Source organism: Tyto alba, unplaced genomic scaffold (genome assembly GCF_018691265.1).
Source record: "Tyto alba isolate M040663 unplaced genomic scaffold, T.alba_DEE_v4.0 Super-Scaffold_27, whole genome shotgun sequence".
Taxonomy (NCBI): Eukaryota; Metazoa; Chordata; class Aves; order Strigiformes; family Tytonidae; genus Tyto; species Tyto alba.
The window spans coordinates 33,421,602-33,444,658 of NW_024881301.1; the positions used below are offsets into that span (position 1 = coordinate 33,421,602).

The 23,057-nt window shown below is 39.2% G+C and overlaps 2 protein-coding genes across 2 annotated transcripts in view; both read right to left on the reverse strand.

Moving 5' to 3' along the window:
* Nucleotides 1-3,242, reverse strand: part of ABCA13 (ATP binding cassette subfamily A member 13) — a 198,826-nt gene extending 195,584 nt beyond the window's left edge. The window contains exon 1 of the mRNA XM_042797875.1: nt 2,978-3,242. Within this exon, the coding sequence (XP_042653809.1) occupies nt 2,978-3,046 (69 nt within the window). The 5' untranslated portion in view covers nt 3,047-3,242. The remainder of the gene's footprint in view (nt 1-2,977) is intronic.
* Nucleotides 3,243-7,926: 4,684 nt separating this feature from the next.
* On the reverse strand, nt 7,927-22,999 carry UPP1 (uridine phosphorylase 1). The gene is made up of 8 exons (XM_042798225.1): nt 22,815-22,999; nt 20,469-20,533; nt 17,062-17,179; nt 16,432-16,590; nt 15,299-15,413; nt 14,625-14,834; nt 13,022-13,168; nt 7,927-11,545 (listed from the first exon to the last, which is right to left on the reverse strand). Exons 2-8 carry the CDS (start codon nt 20,519-20,521, stop codon nt 11,406-11,408), a joined length of 942 nt encoding a protein of 313 aa, XP_042654159.1. The 5' UTR covers nt 20,522-20,533; nt 22,815-22,999; the 3' UTR covers nt 7,927-11,405.
* Between the last annotated feature and the right edge of the window lie 58 nt (nt 23,000-23,057).

The window sequence follows — 23,057 nt, forward strand, 5'->3', positions numbered from 1 at the left end:
TTCACACTCCCTTTGATATACCACAGCAGGTCACCAGAGGCCCACTCTTGCAACTTTCATAGGGTGTGACATATCACTTGGCCTAAAACTTTGAATGGTGGTCTTTTAGATTTCCGTGAACTTTGAATGCAGCGAAAGAAGTTCATTTCTTTCAGGCAGAGTATAGTTAATTGGGTTTGGCCTGTTTTGGGGGTATTTTTTTTTTTTTTGTCTGCAACTACATTTTAGAAATATTTTGAACTTTAAGAGTTTTACCCACTGAGAATTGCTGCTGGATTATTAGATGGTACATAGAAAGTAAAACAGAGAAAGGAGAAGAAGTAAAACATTTATAGGTATAACTGAGTGTCAGCTGGTTAGAGATACAAGAAAATACTCTGTGACTAGAAAAGTCACACAGGCTGTAACATAGTAAGGTATGCCAGGTACAGAATAGTTACAGGTGAGAACTCTCCTCTGGGTTAAGCTCTTCCAAAATTAATTTACTTAGTCAGAATATTAAAAGATCTGGCATTCAGAGAAGGGTTATTATTCCAAATCTGGGACAAAAGAGCCAGAAATTCTTAAAACTTTTGACAGTGTTGGGACCAGCACTGTTTAACACCTTTGTCAGTGACATGGACAGTGGGATTGAGTGCATCCTCAGCAAGCTTTCCGATGACACCAAGCTGTGTGGTGCTGTCAACACACTGGAGGGAAGGGATGCCATCCAGAGGGACCTGGACAAGCTTGAGAGGTGGGCCCATGCAAACCTTGTGAAGTTCTACAAGGCCAAGTGCAAGGTCCTGCACATCGGTCAAGTCAATCCCAATCACAAATACAGTCTGGAGATGAGTGGATTGAGAACAGCCCTGAAGAGAAGGACTTGGGGGTATTAGTGATTGGAAAACTGACTATGAGCCAGCAATGTGCGCTCGCAGCCCAGAAAGCCAACAGTGTCTTGGGCTGCATCAAGAGAAGTGTGGCCAGCAGGTCAACAGAGGTGATTCTCCCCCTCTAGTCTGCTCTTATGAGACCCCACCTGGAGTCTTGTGTCCAGCTGTGGGCCTCCCAATATAAGAAGGACACAGACCTGCTTGAGCAGGTCCAGAGGAGGCCATGAAGATGATCAGGGGTCTGGAGCACCTCCCTTATGAGGACAGGCTGAGAGAGGTGGGGTTGTTTAGCCTGGAGAAGAGAAGGCTCTGGGGACACCTTTTAGCAACCTCCCAGTACTGAAAGGGGAAAAAGAAGCAAAAGCTTCTGAAAATGGAAATGAGAAGGTATCTTCTACAGAACTGCAGTTTTAAACTCCCAACTGATGTCCAAAAGTACGCATTATCCTGTGCTGCCTTCAAACCATGTCAATAAGAGGCACTGATGCCTGTCTGAATTTCAGTCAAAACACCTACTCTTTACAGAACACTTACATCTTTCACAGCCCCTTCAACCTTCACTGTGTAACATGAACTAATGCCGCATGACACTCATAACACATCAATAGTTGAACAGACCACACTTGTCTTCTAGCTCCAACTGTTGATGAATAACCACAAGAAGACAACTGCCTTCCACAGATAGACCTACACAATATAATACAGAGCTGAAACACATTGGATCTTTCAGGAGATGTTTCTCTCTTCAGATCCACAAGGGTATGACCTGCTGCTCTTTACAAAGGTAGACAATACACATGGATTTCTCCTTGCATAACTGCAGATGTAGCACTTTCATGGCTCAATGTTTGCACAGTGAACACATAAGGAATTTTTGAAAATTCCCCAGGGCGTCCCCTGGCTCTGAACAGGCAACATTAAGTTTTCTTTGGGTCATTCATTGCAATTCCTGGGTTGGGGGAGTCTGCATCTCAGTGAGCTCTCTATTCAGGAAAGCTACCAATGAGGCAAACTTAGAACTTGCATGAATTAAGATTCTGTCCTTCAAAAATATATGAGGGAAGACTAGACAGAGCAATAAAAGAAATAGATCAGCATGGAGGAGAAGAAGAGATACTGAGCAGCCACCTAATATACACCGATTGAAGTACGAGGAACAGGGAGCACACAGAAGTGTTTGGGAGTGGAGAAGAATGTCTCAAAAAAAGTCTTTCATATAAAGAAACATCACTTGAAATCACGTGAAGAAGAAATTCTCTCTCTAAATCACAGTTTTATTTAAGTGAAATATTTCTGAAGTGAAAAGCTGTATGTTCATTTAATTGAGGTAATCCTATCCAAAGCAGCCAACATGTCTCATTGCAAATCCCCAGATCATCACAGACAAGGGAAATCAATGAGAAACTATTAATTTAAGTGACTTTATTTTTCTACAAAACGTTATCTCTCTTGAGAAAATTCACTTCCTTCTATCTTAAATTAAAAAATCATATCAATCACAGTAAAATTGAAGAATGATATCTCCTCTCAAATTTGAATATTATTTTAATTTTGACTGCTGTTGAAGAAGCTGCCACATTCCTCTGCATATTGAAATCTGAAAGGTTAAATTAGGCTTTGTAGAAAGGAAAAAGATAGGATAAGAAAGGAAATTTAGAAGTATATACAATTTTAATATACAGTCCTTGCATTCTTCATATCTACATTTTGATCACAACCGTGCAAGCTTTCTTACATTACAAATGAGTACCTGTAAAGTGAAGAAAATTGATTTTCATCCTTGCCACTGCTACAAGCACTGGTAGTATCTAATGAAAAATAGAAGATAAGCTATGGCTCTTCGAAACTTTTTATGTCATTTGCAAATTGGAGACAATTGCTGTATTCAGTCATTTTAGAATTAAAACACACTGTTGTTCTCTACTCGTGTTTTCAACAATTAGGAGACCAAAAACAAAACAAGAACCAGTTGCAGCCAGCCTATCTTTAACAATCTACAGTGAAAAGGGAAAATCAATAGATATACTTTTTCCAACAGATACTAAAAGAAGATTTAAAATATTTTCTTTTTTTTTTTTTTTTTTAAATTTCCAAAAACTCACCGGTTGCCTCACACGGCAGAGCCAATTCTTCCAAAATAAAGCCTTGAATTGGTGTACAGCATGCCCCATATCGTCTTTTCTTTCCTTCAATCACTTGATCACTTGCAGAGTGGCTTCTTAAGGACTTTCTAACTCAGAATCATCTCCCCAAGCAGCCTGAACCTATTATTCAGAAGCAGATTAATTCCAGCACTAGAGAATGGTGCAAGAGATTTGTCTGCTTGCTGAGAAAAGATGAGATTATGTTTCTGCCTCTTGTTTTGCATTCATTGAGGAATCTCATCTTTCCATTTGCTTCTCAGTGCAATGAACAGTAAGGGGATGGGTTTGTATAAATGCCTTCAGGGTGCTTTACTCCACTATATATTCTGCACTTGTTTCTACATTTTTCTGGAATAAAAATGAACACAAATAACAGGAAAAAGAATGTGTAACACACATTTGTCTTTTTCCAGAGTTCAGTGACTTTCTGTCACTGTAGTGTTAATCTCATTTTGTATGTATATGCTTAGATTTAAAAAAAAAAAAAAAAAAAAAAATAGTAGGAAAGTAAGTACGCTGTTTAACCACATAGCCCTATAAATGTCTGTATACTTCTAAAACACCTTTACAAGTACACATACAGCACTGTGGTGGTCCCATTGCATCATTTTATGACTGTTTAATTTTACCTTATAAAGGGTGCATGTTTGAGATTTCATTCTCCTTTTTCTGTATACATTACCCACATAAAGGTGGAATATTCTGACGAGTCAGAAAACTGTGTTAATTAATTGCCACATGCCATCCAGGATGAAAATCAGTTTTCCAGCATTTCCTTCAGCAAAAGGGAGGGAGGGCAATTCCTGGCACTGCGCGGGGGGATCTGCAGGAGGGGAGCCTGTGCATACCTGTGACAGCAGGGACACCTGGAGACACAGCAGGTCTCTGGTGGTGCAGAGCCGTGCTGTTTTGCTGGGGGGTGAGGATGATGTCCTACTGGTTAGGAGTGACACCTCCAGCTGAGGAGTAAATTTTCTGTGTGTTGCTTTTTACCCAAATGGATTGCCTAAGATAGAATCTGATCCCCAAAAGCTCTCTCCAGTGTCAGCAGAGACAGAACACAGCCCCTATAGAAAGTTATTAAAACCACCTAAAATCTGAATCACGATTCACACATACACACACATTAGGACAGTGCAATGCCTAAACAAATATTCTTTATTTCTCATTATTGCTGAGTAAATTGCATCATTACACTTTCTGCAAAATGTGTTACTATTGAATGATGGAGACATCTTAATGTTCACAGCTATTTTTCCACATTAAGAGTAAAATCCCCAAAAGTCTAAAATCTTTTTGGATATAGAAGACACCGGTGAGGAATCCAGCTTCCACTAGATTCGAGCTAAGGCAGCAATCTAAAAAATTAGTAAGTCTGATACTTCTGCAATAAGCAACTGCACATCTGTAGGCCCACTGAGCTCTGCCAGTTTCCATGGGATGAGGTTCAGCTGGTATCTTATGACCAGTGCCTGATTTTCTCTTTCCCAAACTTTGGAGTTGGGTCACCCAGCAGCAGTTTTTGACCCTCCAGAGCATGTTGTGAAGCTTAGTTACTTCACTTCATGTTAAACTGACTGATTAATGGGGTAAAATCTTTGTATTTGAAGTGGTGCAAATTTCTTTTTTAATTTCTACATTTTCCATGAGTTCAAGGAGTAGAAAAAACCCAGATGATATAGGTGTCATGAATTTATAATTTTTTCCATACTGGTAAAAATTGTCTCCCAACAAAGGAGAAATAACAGATGCATTCATAGCAGAATATGACTAGTAGAACACCTTTATTCCTCATATATAGTGGGATTTCCTTTTACTTTCTTTGCTCTGAGACTGAAAAATTACTGAAGTAATCATTTAGCTTTAAATAGATGTGAGAAAGTCTTAAGAATGTATTAAAAAAATAAATAGCTCATTGTTCACCTGAATGATGTTAAGCAGGTTTGTACCTCTAAGGCAGGATTAAGTTACGTATGAATATGGGTCTGTTGAGCACATCTTCTGTTCTTCCATTAACCCTTGCTTTCCACTCCTCCACCGTGGTGCTGGCAAAGCGCACGCCTCCAGCGGCCATCAAGCACATTAGCATCTTTCTGCTTCCACCAGTGCTGAAGAGCAGCCCCCGTGCTCTGCAGCAGAGATGTCCCCCACATCTCACCTCTCCCATCGTCCCGCTGCTCCGGGGCTCTCCTCATGGCATGCCCAATGGTGGCAGGATGTAGCTGGGCAAACAACCCAAAAGGAAGAACGTATCTCACCAAGAAGCTCCACTTCACAGCTGGCTGGCACTTGCGTAAGGGATGTTTCTGCTTTTAGTCAAGCAATGCTAATATCCCTGCTGTTTCAGAGTACATACAGTAATTTTGCTCCCCAGGTCCGAAGGCAAAATTCTGAGATAGCTGAGATGAAAATTCTGTGCACAGTTGATTTTTAAACAAATAATTGTCAATAACTGAATATTGTAAATATATGTATGGGTTCACACAGCCATTTTGGAAAGCTGGGGAGCAGAATCTATAGTGTGTGATTTATAGGAAAATATAAACTAATAAGTCAGCATAATGAATTAAGAGCAGTTATTTATCAAAGCAGCTGATACTGAAGAGCGCTCCTGACTAGTATGTAAGCTAGAACAGCTCACATGAACCATGTGCCAAATTATTTTGAACAAGTAATGCTGCAAAATCTCTGCTCATCCAAGTGTGTGATGTGCATAATTTATTATGCTCTATATAACTACATACACATAAATGTTGCATTCTATTTTTTAATGCTAGACAGCTTTTCATGGATACAGGAAACAACTATTTTGTGTGCAATAAGTATTCAATACTAATGAACTACTGACTCCTCGTTTCACTATGTAAGACACCCAATAGACAAACACTTTTCACCTGTGAGCTGTTAACTTCATTTGCCCTCATACATCATCCTTTCCTAAAGAAATTAATTCTTGCCTAGTATGGTGTTCTCCAGTAGTAATCTGTTTTTTCTAGAATGAATTTTTGAAAGAAAAAATACCTCATAAACATTCAACCAAGAGCAATCCCTGTAGTGGCATTCTGGGAAATTACTTCTAAAAGTATTTTTGAAAGAAACGGGATGTATGAACTTGATTGTATTACTTGCAATATTGTAGAAATATGAGAAATATGAAATCAAACCACCCTTCCCCCCACAACAAACCCTTGGCACAAAAGAGACAATAATATTAAAAATTAAGCACACAGACAGGAAAAGCAGGTCAGTTCTGAATATTTTTGAAAGACGCATCACCTATATTGCTGCCATCCTGGGAGCTCTTTTGAGTGATTTAGATTTCATCAGTACCAGGTAAAGCAGAATCCTGTGCAAGTAACAGCCTTAAATAGCAACTTTGTTCAGGAGTTGCATGTACAAAGAGCTTAAAAAGCTTCAAACGCAGCACAGATGATGGTAGGCTAAATAAATTATATGCTTTCAGGGCTCCTTAACAGGGTGGCTGTAGTCAACACCAACACCTTGAATATGGCATGGAAAATTAGAAGGTCATATATTTAATTATGCGCTTCACTCATTTCTTCTGGAATGGAAAAAAAAAAATATGCTCAGAATCGGGTCTCCAAGTGAGAACAAGATAGTGACCTGCCCTTTCCTGCTTGTGCTTAGCTTTAGCAGGCTTTGTCTTCATTATAACTTAAGAGTTTACTCTTAGAATATGTAAGATATCCAAAGCCACTAGGGCAAAAAAGGCAGAGAACCTTCTGTCAGCAACTATCTCTGGTTTTAAAACTTGACTGCTTTATATGATGATACCATCAACACGCCATGTCTACCTTAGAGTTTTAATACAGGCTAATTAGAGTAAGTTGGCAAGCTCATTCAAAGAAACAGTTTTGTATGTTAAATAGGATAAAGACCGGGAGCCAAAAATACTTTTTGGTAGAGAGGAATGTAATCAAATTGTGTGAGAATATGGCTGGGAATCTGGTAAGATAGCATATTTTTTCTACCACCACCCACAATTTCTTTCACAAGGTTTACTATGTGATCACAAGGCTTTCCTTTTAACATTATTAGGACTACTACTTGTAAATATTTACACAGCTCAGACCTGTTTTGCAGACAAAGCGCCTGCAGGATGGCATTAATTAGTAGCATCTTTCCTGTGTGCAAAGTTAGGATATGATGAAAAATGGTTGTTGTGCACAAGGTCAGGTAATAGGGTTGACTAAAATGGAGCTACACATTAAACAAACAAAACAGACCCAATCTCACAAGGAGGCCAATGGGCTTTTTTGAGCTTCTGAGCAGCTCTAGGAATTTTATCCTTGTAATAGGACAGACTAACTGTAAACTGAAAATTTTCTCACAGAGCTCAGTGCTAACAAGAAGCATCTGGAATCAGGCTTCCATGCCTTGTAAAATGGGCTCTGTGTTTTTTGCTGCTTCATTTTGTTTGTAGTACAATCAAAAGCATTGCCCCTGTCAGCATTACTCTTTCTTCCATTATTGTACCATAGTTTCAGATTTAATGTCACTCTATTCGGTGACCCTCTTTCTCTTCAGGCAGAAGACTTTTTCAACTGTAATTTAATTCATACAGTGGAGTACCATATTAAATAGTAATTACTTTAGAAAGAGAAAGCATGCATTTAAGTCACTCAAACTTAAAAACTGATAAACTTTCAGGGAAAGCAAGCCTCAATATCTTGTAGCGCACCATAATAGTGCCATCAAATCACATGACTGTGCTTTTTTATATTCACTTGTTGCACACAGATCCAATCCCCAGTAGCCCTGTTTGCTCCCCACAGTACTGAGTGCTGCATGCAGAACATAACTGACTGCTGGTGGGCAAATCTAAAAACATTCACGCTTTAGTTTCTTTGACCTATCTTGTCAATGGAAATGAAACACATCTCTGATTCAACTGTATAAACACTTTATTTAGGAATACACTGAGATCCAGACTTGAGAAGGAAATCCAGTTCTGTTACATAGTGCACTGAAAATCCTTTGCAAGGACTTAAGGAAGGGTATTTTTAAATACATATTGCATATTATATGTGTATATTTTCAAGAAATAGTGAAATTATTGAATTATTTCACTTGATTTTTAAAGGACAGATAAAAATGTTTATACTCTAAGCACTTCTGGCAATCGGTCACATACAAAACGTTCCTTTTCAGGATTTCTCATACCTTCCATTAAAGAGCACCCTTCTCTGAAGTGTATCAAGATGCCAAAAATAAAAATCTATTCCTTCAATCACTAATCAAGTTACTGCACATTCTCAGTCTCTTGCAAATGTGAAACAAATGCATTCTAGCCTATCTTCGTTATGGCTTCAACCATTTATTTAACAAAAAGGTAGGAACAGGCCAGAATACCATGAATCACACAAAAAAACATTGATAGAAACCAGTTTTCTCCCTTCACACTTCCACCCTATTTTATCTTCTAACTTCTTTGCTTTTATCCCTTATGATCTCTGGAGTACACTGATTCTGTAGAGTATTGCTAGGTACAGGGTGGCATAGAGAACAAATGCAGGCCTTGGATTTGAAATTGAGGTTTCTGGCATTTGCAGGATTTGTAGATCTACCAGGAGACACTGCACTATCTAATATCAAACAGGTATGTAATATCATATATGCTTTTAAAAATATCACTACTCCAAATCCTGATTCATGTTCTACAGGAAGAATGTGGATGGCTAATATTAAAGAATTGGTTGCATATAAAACCGTGTCAAATATTTTAGAATTCTTTATGGACATCTTTGTAAAACCTACAGGAAGGGTGACCACTGCCAGATGCACACAGCTGACTCATTTCTTTATCTCCCTGTCCAACTGCAGTCAAAAGGGAAACTACAATTGTTCTTATCAGGGTAACACTGGCAAGTTTCCTCTGAAGCTAAGGAAAGTATTTTATTGCACGTAAGATGTGTCTGTAGAGCTCCCTCTTGCATTAGGAATACAGCATTGCAAGATGGTGACCAGCAGAAACAAAAGGGTATTTGGTCTCCTTTGAATTACAATTTTAAGTTGTCATACACCCTTTTACTCCATCCGTTAGGAAGCACAGAAGAAAAATATTTTAGCAGAAGGAAAAGAACAATGTCCTAAGGAAGAGTGGAAAGGAGAAAGGACATACTGGCAAAAAGTGAATGGCTAAAGTCTCCCAGGGAATCCTGCTACGGTCTTGTGCATTGATTTAATAGAATGGTTGCAGCACTCCATGAATGCTTGAACCTTAGCTTCAACTCAGGCAGGATGCAATGCTAGTTATATTTTGGCATGTAGCACAGAAGAGTTTTCATATTAGTTATCAAAATAGAAGTGCCTACTTTATGCAACTATAAATACAAAAAATTTGTAGTTTCAATTGACAGTTCACACTGGTAAATGATTTAAGAACTTTTTCTTTTTAACCCATTTCCAGATTCTTGGAGTCCTTCCTTTAGAAAGACAAATCACATCATTTCAGATTCCTATCTCCAGGACAGCTGCAATAATACACTTTGTCAAAGCTTCACAGAGCTACATTAAGCATTTGTTTTCTTGATAAAGGCATTTTTTCTCCTCTTTAGATAATTCATAATAAGTACCTCTTTTACAACAGCAAGCTGTCTCCTCCAAACTCATACTGGTCAATTTGGCATGAGCTTTTCTTCAGCCAAGAGTGCAGCACATTGCTTCTTAAGTGATCTTTTTATCTCCTTCCTCCTGTTCTGGGAACAGGAGGTTGCAGAGCAAGGATGTGCTTTGTTGTGTGTTTCCCAAGGGACCTCACTGGGCTTCGTGCAATGCCCATGCAAGGACTAGGCATAGTTAAACAAAGATTTTTTTTTTTTTTTTAAATAGGGGAGAGACAGTTCAAACAAAATGTGGAGCCATTACCACATGACTCCTTCCCTTAAGCTTAAAGGGAAAATACGCTTTCTCTGTAAACCTGCATTCACTGTATATCCTGAGCATAAACGAGAAAATGTGTTTTTCAAATTAAAGGAAAAACAAACCAGTACATTTTAAAAAATCTAATATTTTTATCTTTTTATATGTTCTCCAGTTGAAAATTTAGCAAAATTAAAGAGACTAATCCTCATTGGCAGTTTCCTGTTCACAAGCGTCATCCCTTTCTTTTTCAGTGTTTTCATTGCATTGTTTCTAGTTTCTGCCACTTCTTGGTAAATGTGCCTACTACTACATCACTCCCTCTTAGATTTAACTCTTACGCTTGTTAACAGTGTAGCAGACTACAGTCCTCGGAAAGAAAATCTCACTTAGCTGGATCAGTGACAGCTGTTCTGAGAGAAATACAGATAAAAAAGATAAATGCATTTTTCTTTAGCTGACCTTGTATTTATATTCTAACCACAGCAGCAAAGCAGAAATTAGTATGACTTTAAAAAACCTAATGGTAGTGGAAAAAAAAAACTGTAGAAATGGTTTTGATGGCATGTACAGTCACTATGTATTCTCCAGTTCTTCAGAAGAACTGGGAACCACCATTGTACCAGTGAGCGTCACGTCCTACAGTCATGGACATGAAAACCAATTTAAAAGAAACAAAGTAAAAGGGAAAAAAAAAAAGAACTACCACAATACAGTCCTGTGAACATGCTGTGCATCTCCTGAATGCCTTTGGGTCCTCTTCAGTAAGCAGAAGCCTTGATTCAGCAAAAGGTTTCCAGTTCTTCAGTGCAAAATGACTTAACGTATAAATGTTTCCTAGGTATTGATTAAATCATATAGTTAAAATGGGATATGAATGACCTTGTTGGATCAATATGTAGGAAGTACAGATATTCAACAGCTGAGTGTCAAGTCCTTAACACTTAGAAAATTCAGTCCCACACTTTGCAATTTCATTAAATTTTAATACATGAAAATAGTATTGTTTATTTGTCAAAGTTTGCAAAAAATAAACTGCGTTCACTTTAACTTTTCTTTACAACTGAAGCAACAAAGACAATTATAATTTATATAATTTATTATAACAACAGGAAAGGGACTAGCATTCTTAAATTAATTTTAATTTGGTGGTTTGTAAGTACTTGGCAATAAAGTTTGATTTTCTCCCTAGTTTGTCTTTTATAGCATGGAGAAATAAAGATTTTTCATGTATTCTAGCAGGCTTGTCCTTCACAACAAATCCACTTTCCAATTCACAGAAAAGTGAGTCTTATATCCAGCAACGCATAACTAAGCAAAACTTAACTGAAGTGCATTCAGCACATTCAGTTCCCGAAGTACAGTGACATAAATGATTAACTTCCACATACGTACTGAACGCTGTAAGGTATTCTGAGGCAAAACACCTTTAATGCACAGAAGTCATGACCATGACTTCAGCTGTGCAAAAGTCTTCTGCTTCTATAAGCCAAAGATGGATATTTCATACTTTCCCAAGACTTTTCTTAATGAAATATCCCACTAACTTCTGCGGTCTCTGCTGATACTCCACAAGTACATCATGTGAGCTACTAATCTGATCCCCTTCAAGCCGATTCAGAAGAGTGACACACACTACAGCAGCTAGAAATTAAAAGACAGCATTAGTTAGGAACGACATTCTGGAACTTCTACTCTCCAAAAGCACAAACATTTGAAGGAAAAGCTAGAAGATTAGAAACATGAGATAAACCAACCCCTCCAAAACTGGTGCATAGTACCATAAAATGCTAGGGGACTAGCATGCTGTGGATGATGTAAAAAAAAGTTACCAATAGCTTAAGACAACTGATTGCCACATTAATAAAGCACGATCTCTCAGATTGCTGTAGATACTTATTTTTTATTTCATGATTCTTATGGTTTTCTGGATAGGAGTTATATTTCACAAGTACCCAGGACCTGACTGGTATGGAACGATAAGAAACACTGCTCTAGCAGATGTAGTTACAGCCCTCCACTATCTACCTTTTCCCCAACACAAATCCCTGTGCTGCAGATGCCATCCCTCCAGAACCAGCAGATGAGCTGCCTCGACATCGATGGATGGGGAGCACTGCAAGTACATGAAGACCTCAAGGCTCACCTCAAGCTCATCTGCTGCCTTGTGGTAATCAGAGCCCCAAAGGTAAAATCCCTCCTTTCACCAAGCTGAGCTCTACCATCACTCTCCGGTATTTGGGGTTTCTGCGAGTGACAGCTTGCAGAGCACAAGCAGTAATACACATTACAGACCTACCAAGTAGAGACAGCAAAAGGGACCAGGCTCCCTAACAGCTCACTGATAGCATGGGTTGGGTTTTTAATCACTCTCAAGTCAGTAAGAACTGAGGAAGTCTGATATAACTGTTGGCCTTTTTGCTTATTTTTCTCCATTTCATCCTCCTCAAGTTTAAGAAAGTTTGAGAAACATCAGTGTTTTAAATTGGCAAATTCCTTGCTAAGAACAGTGAGAGACTATAGTTAACATGGTAAGTAGAAAGGCACGGTATCACATTATTTGTAATTGGGGGTTTTTTTCCTAATCTCTAATGAAAATTAGTTAGCTTGTGTAAAAAAATTAAAAATTCTTTTTATGATTAGGAATGGTTTATTCATGATGCTACTAAAAATCTTCAACTGTTTGGGAATTAAAGCCGTAAGTCTACACAAAGATTTTCAATTTGATATAAAAGTATAGAAAGTGATTATGGTTTTATATATATAAGAATCACCTGATTGCTTAAATTAACCAGTTGCTTCCTGTGAACTTCAAAAACTAATTGAAGAAAACAAAATAATGCCATAGGGTAATTAGATACTTTAATGATATGTGTGCTTGCCACAGGCTGGAATAGCAAATGACAGGACTAAACTGTTTAAGAAACGTATGACAAAATTTGTGTAAAGTTTGAATATGTATGACACAAATCAAACAATCATAGCAACAGAACCATAACCTTTTGCATATAAAAAACCTAGTTCTGGTATGTTAACACCTCATTCACAGTTTTTACCACAAACCGCTGCAATGCAGAAATATTCCTACAGCTTGAATAAAGTGATTTTAAGTTACTTTACCTCTGACACCACTGAGATTACACATTGCAGCAAATACAGAAGACTCCATCTCTATGTTTCTGACACCAGAATCATAAGCTTCCTTCAAATACTGCAGTTTTTCTTCTTCACTGTATAAGCAGATTGCACCATCCAATCTGCCCTGTCCTACAAAGTAATTTTGCAGAAATTTTCAGTGAGGAAGTCACAGAACAAATTCAGCTTCTAAAACACACAATTATTGCAGTTTCCCCTATACAGCCTCCAGCTTTTACTACCACTTTTTGTTTTCATGGGCAAGACAAATAGGACAAATCTCAGCTACTGCAGAGCTTCTACATGTTACTTGTATTTTTTATAATGTGAATCACAGTAATTTAACTGGTCTTCTCCAATTTAAATTCTCAAATTCATAAATGGTAAAATGTAAGTAGTACTTTCCCTCATGTGGGTCATGTGTCAAAATTCAGCAACAAACTTTAAGCTGTATGAAAGTGCTGCATTTTTTTCTATGTTTAATCATTGTCTAGAAAAACTGCCAGGCTTCAAAATGCCTTCCTGATGCTACCTTAAATGATGAATATTTTATTACTTACAGACTCTCAAAGGTAAGAGATGAAGCATCTCTTAAGCTAACTAGGTAATACTATTACCATTTTTTGAGAAAATTAGTTTATTCAAACTATTCAAGACTAACACCTACAGATAAAACAGCAGCAGGTTATATACAGTAAAGTCAAATTACAGCGTTTTACTCAGTATCTCTGTTTTCAGGTGATGTACTCCTAAATTAACACCCTTGATCCTGTTCTCAGCTTTTGCTGTATGAGTTGAAAACATTCCTGACATCTTTTTTTAGTGTAGCTTGCACCTGTGATTGGTGTCTGAAGAGACATACAAACTGACAGCGTCTGCTTCTGACCAAGCTTGAGACCACATTCCCCTTAGCATTGCACCCACTGTCACCTACCCAGTAACAGCTACAGAAAGTAGTATCAGGTGCTACCTACACTCAGTTCTCACAAGATTTGAAAGATGTTTGTGAATAGACTTGGGAGATCAGAAAAGCACCTGAATAGCCTATACATTTATCCAAAGTAAGTCTTAGAGCTCTGCCTCTCCTACATAGCAGCATTGACACAACTCAGCAAAATATTGTCTTCGGTTGTCTTATCACTGCTTTGCTCAAAATTTGCACTGAAAACAAGTTCAAACACTTCTTTTAGAAAAAAAAATACTTTAGATACTTAAATAATGGAAAACCAAACCAAACCAAACCAAAACAACCAAACCAGGCACAAATAATCCTCTAATCCTCTAGGATGCCTCGGTAAATCACAGATATTTTGTGACAAACATACCCAACTGACGAGTACGTGCAAAGCGTATAGTAGACTATATGTATTTCAGAGGATCTATTAGAGCTGGGGGGAAATAAACGCCCACAAAATTAGTTCAATACAGCAAACTGCTAAGCATTGTTTGATTTGCCATGTATGAAAAATAGTCAAAGTAGGGAATGCGTTCTGTTTAGTGAACTGGAACGTTAATGTTAAAATGTTATACAATGTTTATCTGTTGCTGCTTACCAATATACTTCTATTAAGTCTGTCACTAGCCTTACCTTCATAGAAATCCAAAGTGCACATAGTATTTCCAATGACTGTATTGAATTGATGGATTTCTTTACTGCATTGCATCAGTTCCTTAGCTAGCTGTTCATCCAGGTTTGTACTGCGGATTACAGACTTTCCCAGAATAACCTGTTCAAACTGAGGTTTGAAGGTGGCATCTACAGACTGTCTAGTTATAACCACCGAGCCTGGCTCCAGACCTGAGGGGGAAAAAAAATATAAATACATATATATAACTTCACAATGTGGTTAATGCTTTGTTTCCTCACACATAGACATACATCTTGACCAAATCCTGCTTCTTTTAAATGTCACAATTTTGCCCCTGAATTCACCAAGATAATTTTTTGTGCATGCATAGCTACTTCAGTTTATTATTACAAATAATTTCTGAAATAATGAAATTTTTACTTTTTCACTACATATTCTTTCTTATCTCATACAGGACAGAAATGTCTCTCTCATCACTTTGTCAGTTCTCCTAAATGCATTTGCTCTATCCAGAGAGACAGATACAGCCTTTTCTTTCAAAATTACAGAACCTAAAACATTCATCTCTTGTGCAAAACTGTTCTGACCATCAATTGCTTACGTACAGAGAGATGCTCTACTCCTACAAAGATGCTTTGGTTTGAAGAAAAAATGAAATCAAGAGGGGAAATACCTATTCCACCAGAGGTGCCAATGCGAATAATGGTTATGTTGGAACACTTGGCATGATACAACAGCTTGATCAGCTCATGCAACATGATTGAAATAGAAGGAATTCCCATACCATGCTGAAATGAAAGCAGAAATTCATATTCAACATTCACATAGACAATGAAAAATATATACAGAAGGAGGAGCTGGACAATATCTCTTTTCTGCTATTTTTATGAAATGTCACTTAACTCACTCTCACAAAAACCCTAATCTACGGGCCTCCTGAAAAACTACTGCAGGTAAACAGAAAGACTTCTACTGTCTTTGGTGGACTAATGATGAAGTACAGTATTCCTAAAAATCATTAATTATAAAATATTTACATTCTCAGAAGTATAAGCAGTGTCCTTTATTAATAGTTGACAAATGCACTTCATCACAGAACTTTGCTTAAACACAAGAAAAACCTCACTGCTTTTTTACCAAACTGAAATGCTAATGAATAGTTAAGCTAAAATTTTTCAAAACACAGACACTGTGGCTTAGTCACAAAGTTCAGCAAATTTAAGTCCACCTCTGCTTGTATGATAATGTGATAATTACAACCCAAAAGAAAGGGTGCAGTGTGATACTACTGTTACACAATTAAAGTGTGTATCTACAAATTAAAGGTATGAGATTTTAAAATGCATACATGAGTTGGCAGCACAAGTCCCATAGAATGCTACTCCTAAGTTATGTTACCACATTTGACAATGCCACTGTAGCTACTTAGCTATGGATGCATTACAGCCATTTTTCCCAATACCTCGCATGCACTGAGCCATCTTTTTTTCCCCATTGTTCAGGATATGGAACAGGGATGAGGCACCTGTGAGTCTGCTCAAAAATTTATGAGGCCATCCTTTGCAACACCTCAGTTGTACACGGAGGAAAAAGGAGGCAAAAAAGGAATGGTCTCAGAGATTTGCCCTTTTACTGGAAAGGGCTAAAAAGGAATTCCTGATTATCCAACTGCACTATTTTAAGCATGGCTAATACAATCTTAAAAACCTGACTCCACAAATGCTTAAAAGAAATGTGCATTCATATTTTCTACTTTGAAGAGCATCACTGAACTGTGTCCCATGCCTGCTTAAGTGAAGTACTTACACTGACTGACAAAACAGGTCCCACTTTGTACATCGCGTAACGGTCAGTTCCCGCACAGATGTTAGGATAGTCACAACCAGGGCTCCCAAGCCCCAGTTCTTCAGCTATGTAGGCAATGAAAGCTTTCATCCGTGAAGGACTTCCTCCAACACATACGAACTGGTGCGGACAGTATTCAACGAAACAAAATCAATTGCATGATTTGGTATATCAAAAGACATGAAAAGATCAACATAAGGATGCAAGCACCTTCAGTTAACACACAGCTATTCCCAGATGTGGTTCTTCTCATAATCATTCTAAAAGGCCATGAAGAAAAAATATGCAAGAATTCTATATAGCACTCAAGTGCCTTCATACTGTTTAAACTAGTAAAAGACAGAAATTGACTTGAAGGCCTCTCAACAGGGAGTTCTACCTGAATAAAGATTGCAGCATTTGTCTTTCTGCTGGATGGAAAGTCAGAATAATTATCCCTAATTTTGCTTGATATTGAAAGTGACAAGAACCCACAAAATGTTATCCCTTTTCCATTCATTCCTCAACTGGCAGTATTTAGTCTTTTTTTTTAAGACATTTCTGCCTTCTGCAGAAAAGCTGAGACTTGCTGAATGAAATGCAACTTCTTACCTTTACATCTCCAAACAGTGCCGGGAAATCATGGGTACCAGTCCCAAGAGCAAAATGGTACAGGATGTCTTCTTTCATTTTCTCCAGGTGAGGGTTGCAGAGATGGATAAAATTCTCTCTGCCAGGATAGCAGCAGTTTTAAACACATAGAATCACAGGATAGTTTAGGTTGGAAGGGACCTTAAAGATCATCTAGTCCAACCCCTCTGCCATGGGCAGGGACACTTCAACTAGATCAGGTTGCTCAGAGCCCTGTCCAACCTGACTTTGAATGTTTCCAGGAATGGGGCACCTACCACCTCTCTGGGCAACACGTTCCAGTGTTTCACCACCCTCTTTGTAAAAAATTTCTTCCTTATACCTTGTCTGAATCCACCCTATTTTAGTTTAAAACCATTACCCCTCATCCTATTGCAACAGGCCCTACTAAATAGTCTGTCCTCATCTTTCTTATAAGTCCCCTTTAAGTATTGAAAGGCCACAATAAGGTCTCCACAGATCCTCCTCTTCTCCAAGGTGAACAACCCCAACTCCCTCAGCCTTTCCTCATAGGAGAGGTATATAGAGTATATACAAAAGCCTACATCAAACAGATGTGAGTTTTGCAAAGTCAAGCAGTAAATATTGGGAAATGCCAAACCTAAGCATGGCTGCACTACCTTATTTTGGTTCCTCATGCATTACATTAATAAAATCCTGGATCTCATAATCATCTTACATCTCATAATAAATCACATATATTTAACATTCCATTAATTGCACAGGATGAAATTGCTGAAGAAAAGCCCATAGTGGGATGCATTTGCAACAGTGCAACCTTTAACTTAAACAATATTAAAGCTATGAACCTGTGTGAGCAGAACCATGGGATCGGGACCAGGGAATATTCAATAGACCACCTTACTACACAGACAGTCTACAGCAACGTTGAAAAGCAAAACTGGCCTCTGTATTTTGACTGACCCTCCTAGCCTCCTGAGAGGAGTGGGAAGATTTGGGCTTAAAGACAGGTCCAAAGGGAATTTCTGGCAATTTAGCTCACTGTAACTCTGTGACATCCAGCCAGAAGGAAAAATATGGCATGAGACTGGTAACAACAGTACAGAGGATCCGAGGTAGGAAAGAAGCAAATGGAAATCTGAAGCAAAGAAAAAAGCATGGAAGCGAAAAAAAATGCAAGAAAAACAGAAAGAGAGGAAGAGGTAAAGAGGTTAAAAGATTTCAATTCCTCTTAAGCTGCTTCTTGTAAGGAAGTGATAGAGCTTAAAAAAAAAAAAGAAAAAAGACTTTCTGAACAACAAAGAAACTACAAGGCAAGGAGGGAAAACTGAGCTACTTAGTATGTGGGATTACCTTCATGGAACATTTGGTAGTGGACTAACTAAGCAAGCTGAATGATTCATAAAACGTCTGCCTTCTGTGAGTCATGTTTTAAGTTCAATTGAAACAGGTAGACTAGTCAATAATCATAAGCTTAAGCAAAATACTGGCTAATTACTTCAAAGTAGTTTCCAAGAGATGAAATCGAGCAATAAATATCTTCCAGGCACAAGATGACTTAATAGCTTAATGAAGGCTCACTGCAGTCACATCATGGCTCAGCAAATCCAAATGCTTTGTCAGAGGAGACAAACAAAAGAGTCTGCCTACAATTTATGGAAAAAAATTGTTAAGACTTTGTAAGAACAACTTTGAAGCCTAAACATAGGTGTTTAGTGCTACTTTAGATGTTTCAGGTTATCTTCTCTGTCTTCTAATGCCGCTCCAGAAGAGCAGTGCTTTTCTGTAGGTCCTATGTCTTATTTGCCAATCCTGTGCAGGATGTACTTATTACCTTAAGAAGCCTAAAATGGCCTAGATCCCCATACTGAGGTCACTTAACTGTTCTACAAAAAGCAAAGAAAATAGTTACAACTCCAATATTATGAGTACATCAATTGTTTCTGTTCTTCAAACGCTCTAATGTCACTAACTATCCAGCAGCAGCTGCAGGGCCAAAGTAAGAGCTATCATACCAATTCACACTATTTGTCTCTTCCCAACCTAGACTTCCACCTTCAGCAACTGAAAAAGGAGCCCAATAAAGCTGGTGGTTCGTTTTCCCTCTCAGTAGTAATTCCTTCCTATCTCCTATGTGTCCCATTTGCCTGTCTTCAAACAAATCCCACCTGAGGTGGAACTAAAAGCTTTAGTTGCCTTTTTTCTTCCCTCCAAGAGACCTGTTTGACTTCGGGAGAAATAAGGAGCAGGTTTATGGCTCTTCAGAAAGGCGTAGGCAGCCCAGGAGTTTGCCAGCTCACATGAGCAGAATTCCCAGGCTCCCTCCTCTGAATTATTCCTGTTCGGTTTTGTAGGACTCTCTGCCCATATTTAATGGGTCATTCACTAATGCAGATCAAATAGCTGGCTGCGCTGATGTTTTCCGGAATGGCTTTTATATACAAATATGAGATGAATTGAAATCACTTTACAATTTGTTCTCAGGCAAGCAAAAAAAATTTCCTCCTTTATGAGAATACAAGCAATAAAAGCTTCTCTTCAGGAAATAAATTGGGAAAAGGCGAGGCCTCTATTAGAAGTACAGGGAAATTCATGTAGTATGTGCCAACACCACCATCCTCATGCCTGACCTAAACACAGTTTCCTTCCTCTGCAGTGTCTGTATTTCACCTTTTTCATCCCATACCCCACCAGCAACACTCCTCAACCCACCGCCTCATGGCAGCTAGGGGCTGTTACTAACTTGTACTGGTTATCTGCTCATCCAGATCTAATTGCAGACTTGGACCCTGGGGGTAAAATGGGCAATAAAAGTAAGCATATTACTGTGTGTACATAGGACCAATGCCATGGATTTACAGTAGAGGCAAAGTTTGCCTGATAAAAATCTTTGGCCTGTAACTTTAAGGAGAAGAAAAATTATTCCCCTCACACTGTTGTAAAGTACCTAAAGCTCCTGGGGGTTTAAATGAAACATTAGTATCTGAGGACTAAACATGCATGTATGGTTTTACTAAAATAAGCTTAAAGTGAGGATTAGAGAAACAGATTGAAATATTTGTTTAAACTCCTGAAGCAGGTAGGTCTGGCCATATGCAGCAACCAAAGTCAGCATTTCAACATCTCACTAGATTTAAAAAAAAAAAAAAAAAAAAAAAAAATTTCACATCTGCTTGGAAAAAAATCACTGTTGAGATAAATGAAAATGGTTGGCCAGCAAAGCCCTCTATGTAAGTGTGGTTAAAGCAGATAAAGATTCCATTTGTCAAATCAGCTTCGACTAGATAATTGATGCTATAATCAGTATTTGTATCATAAAGTTTATCTTAAACGAAATGAGTATGTAATGAGTTTGGGGAGGAAGGCAAGTGTAAACTTGGACAAGATAACTCATTTCTGACTCTTACTTTGAAGACTTTTCGTCATCAGTTTTCTTCTCATTTGAGACACCAGAAGCCATGTATGATTCTACCTAGAATTATATTTAAAAAATTAGAGGTAAGTGCATTACAATAGTCGCATCTGTAAAGCTAGCATTGTTTACAGTCAGAGAAACCTTTTATGTAGATACTATCGTGAATATTAACCCCCCAAAATAATCCAGTCACGCTACAGCTTTTGTAACTGTAGCAAAACGAGCATCTCCAATTTTTTACAGTTGAGCATCACCACTTTCAAACCACTGCACCCTCATTAATCCCTTGCTAACTTAAATTCTATCTCACCACTACTTGTTCTGTGGTATAAGCAACCGGCTCATGGGATAGAGAGATGTAAGTCTCACAGCTAACTACCTAATCCTCTTTCTTCTATACCTCCCACTGCGACAGCGACTGCTGAACTAGTTTTAGCCCTCTTTCACCTCTGGCTCCAGCATATCTCCAAAGCTCATCTCTAACTGTCATATGCCTGAAACCTGAATCCAGGAAACATCTTACTCATAACATCCTCTTCATTAAACTCCTCCTCCTGACCTTAAGAGCACTTCTATCCACCTCAGCCTAAGGGTGAGGAAGACTAAACCAAAACATGACTCAAAAAAGCCACAGCACTCTATCATCCATCTTTAATATATTTTTTCCAGATGCATTGCCCTTATCTATACCAAAAACTTTCTCCTTTCTGCATTCTCCTTTACATTTGAAGAGGCAAATACATCGCTGAGGCTTTGGTGCTGATATGATGATAGAATGATTAATTTGTTATTATTTTCAGAAGTGACTAAGGCTACGTGCCGAATTTGCTACTTTCTGGGAATGACCTTACAGGAAATACTGAATCAGAAAGTTTTACTCCACCCTCCCTTACAAAGGGACTAACAGCACATCAATTATAACAGACAGGACTGTAATCCTTAAAACCCCCAGGATTACACTAGAAGGAGATGGAAGTCAATCTTGGAATAGATTTATGTAACACGTAAATTTTGAAACTAAAGAAACAAATGAAATAAACCCAAAGTCTGCCTGTTAAAAGCCAATGAATAATGGAAATGTATTAAAATGTATAAGGACTATTAGTTTTCTTCATTTAAAATATATTAACCTTTATTTAAAAGACCTAAACTTCACATGTACTAGATATACTAAACGTATATTAGAATCTGCACACAAGGAGCTAAAGCATAAAAGTCGCATTTAGAATCAATTATGCATCCTTATGGCTGTATGACTTAATCAGTTACTACAGGGAATTGCTATTACACCATGTACATTACAGGAAAAATGCCTCATTTGTTCCAAGGAAACTATGCTGCCATGAGTCCCAATAGCAAGGAGTTGGAAGATAAGAAGAAACAGCAAAGTGATTTTTATGCACCTAGATGGCGAATGGCTGCAAATCAACTGAGGATATTCATTCAGCTGCTGTTCACAGTATTAAGCAACCATGTGATTTTTAACAGTGTTCTTGGCTCTGTGATCCCCTAAGTAATGATGCACTTCAAAAAACTGAGAACAAAGTTCTGACAGTCCAAAGGTCCCGAATACCCTCCCCAACAGCACCCAGCCGGAGATGCCTTGGCAGGAATAGAAGGAAGCAACCAGAAAGCAGGCTTCCCACGGCAGACCCTTACAGCAATCAGGTACTAGCTGACAGGCAGCCAGTTAATACACAGACACAAAATTCTCACGCTGTCTAAACAGATGGAAATTTTTATAGCCACGTCAAAAGTTTCTGCAGTCTTCCTCAGCCAAAGTTAAAACTGATGTTCAATAATAGTGTGCTCCCAGCAGGACTGAGCTCAAGAAAGGGCACAGCTCACTTTAGCGTGTGTGCAAATCTGACCAGTGTCTTAAAACCCTACAGAATCCATTATAATTACTCTCAAATTTCTTTCCGCCCCGCGCCCTCCTTCTCTTTTGAAAGGAAAAGCTCAGTTAACGATAAATTCAAGGAAAAGCTCTAGTTTGGTGTTGACCCACCATTAGAAAACCCGAAATCAATGCAACATTGATTTTTATACTGTGGCTTCCCTCCTGAGGCTGCACAAGCTACAGTTCGCTCCGGACGCCCATCACCTCCGGCCGGCTCCCCGGGCTGGGCAGCTCCCGCCCGCCTCAGCCCGGGGACGGCGGCACTACCGAACCGCCCGCCCGACCAGACCCCCCGCAGCCCACGGCGCGCGCTCCCCGCGGCCCCCCGCCTCCCCACCCGCCTCCGCCGCTCCCCCACACAGGGGTCCCTGCGACCGAGAGAGGACCGGGGGGGCCGCAGGGGTGGGCGGGTGTGTGTCCCGCGGGGCTCGGTCTCACCTGGGGCGGCGGGACCCGCCGCTGGGAACCGAGCAGGGCCTCTCGCTGCAGCCGGCCGGGCTGTGGGCAACCCTGGCCGAGCCGCCTCCCGCCGCCGGCGGGCACCGCCCCGCACCGCCCCGAGCGGGGGCCGCAGCACCGGCCGCGGTTAACTCCCTGCGCGCCGGCGGCCGGGGGTGCCCGGGCCGGGCGGTGCCCGCGGGGCCGAGGCCTGGGAGGGGGGGCGGCCGGGCCGGCTGCAGG

Excerpts from the sequence above, each read along its gene's own strand:
- UPP1 (XM_042798225.1), bottom strand. The coding sequence starts at position 20,521 with ATGGCTTCTGGTGTCTCAAATGAGAAGAAAACTGATGACGAAAAGTCT. Across the intron at positions 16,591-17,061 it reads CACTGTTTGGAGATGTAAAG|TTCGTATGTGTTGGAGGAAG; the intron begins GTAAGAAGTTGC and ends TGTCCGCACCAG. Across the intron at positions 11,546-13,021 it reads TAATCTCAGTGGTGTCAGAG|CTGCTGTAGTGTGTGTCACT; the intron begins GTAAAGTAACTT and ends TTTAATTTCTAG.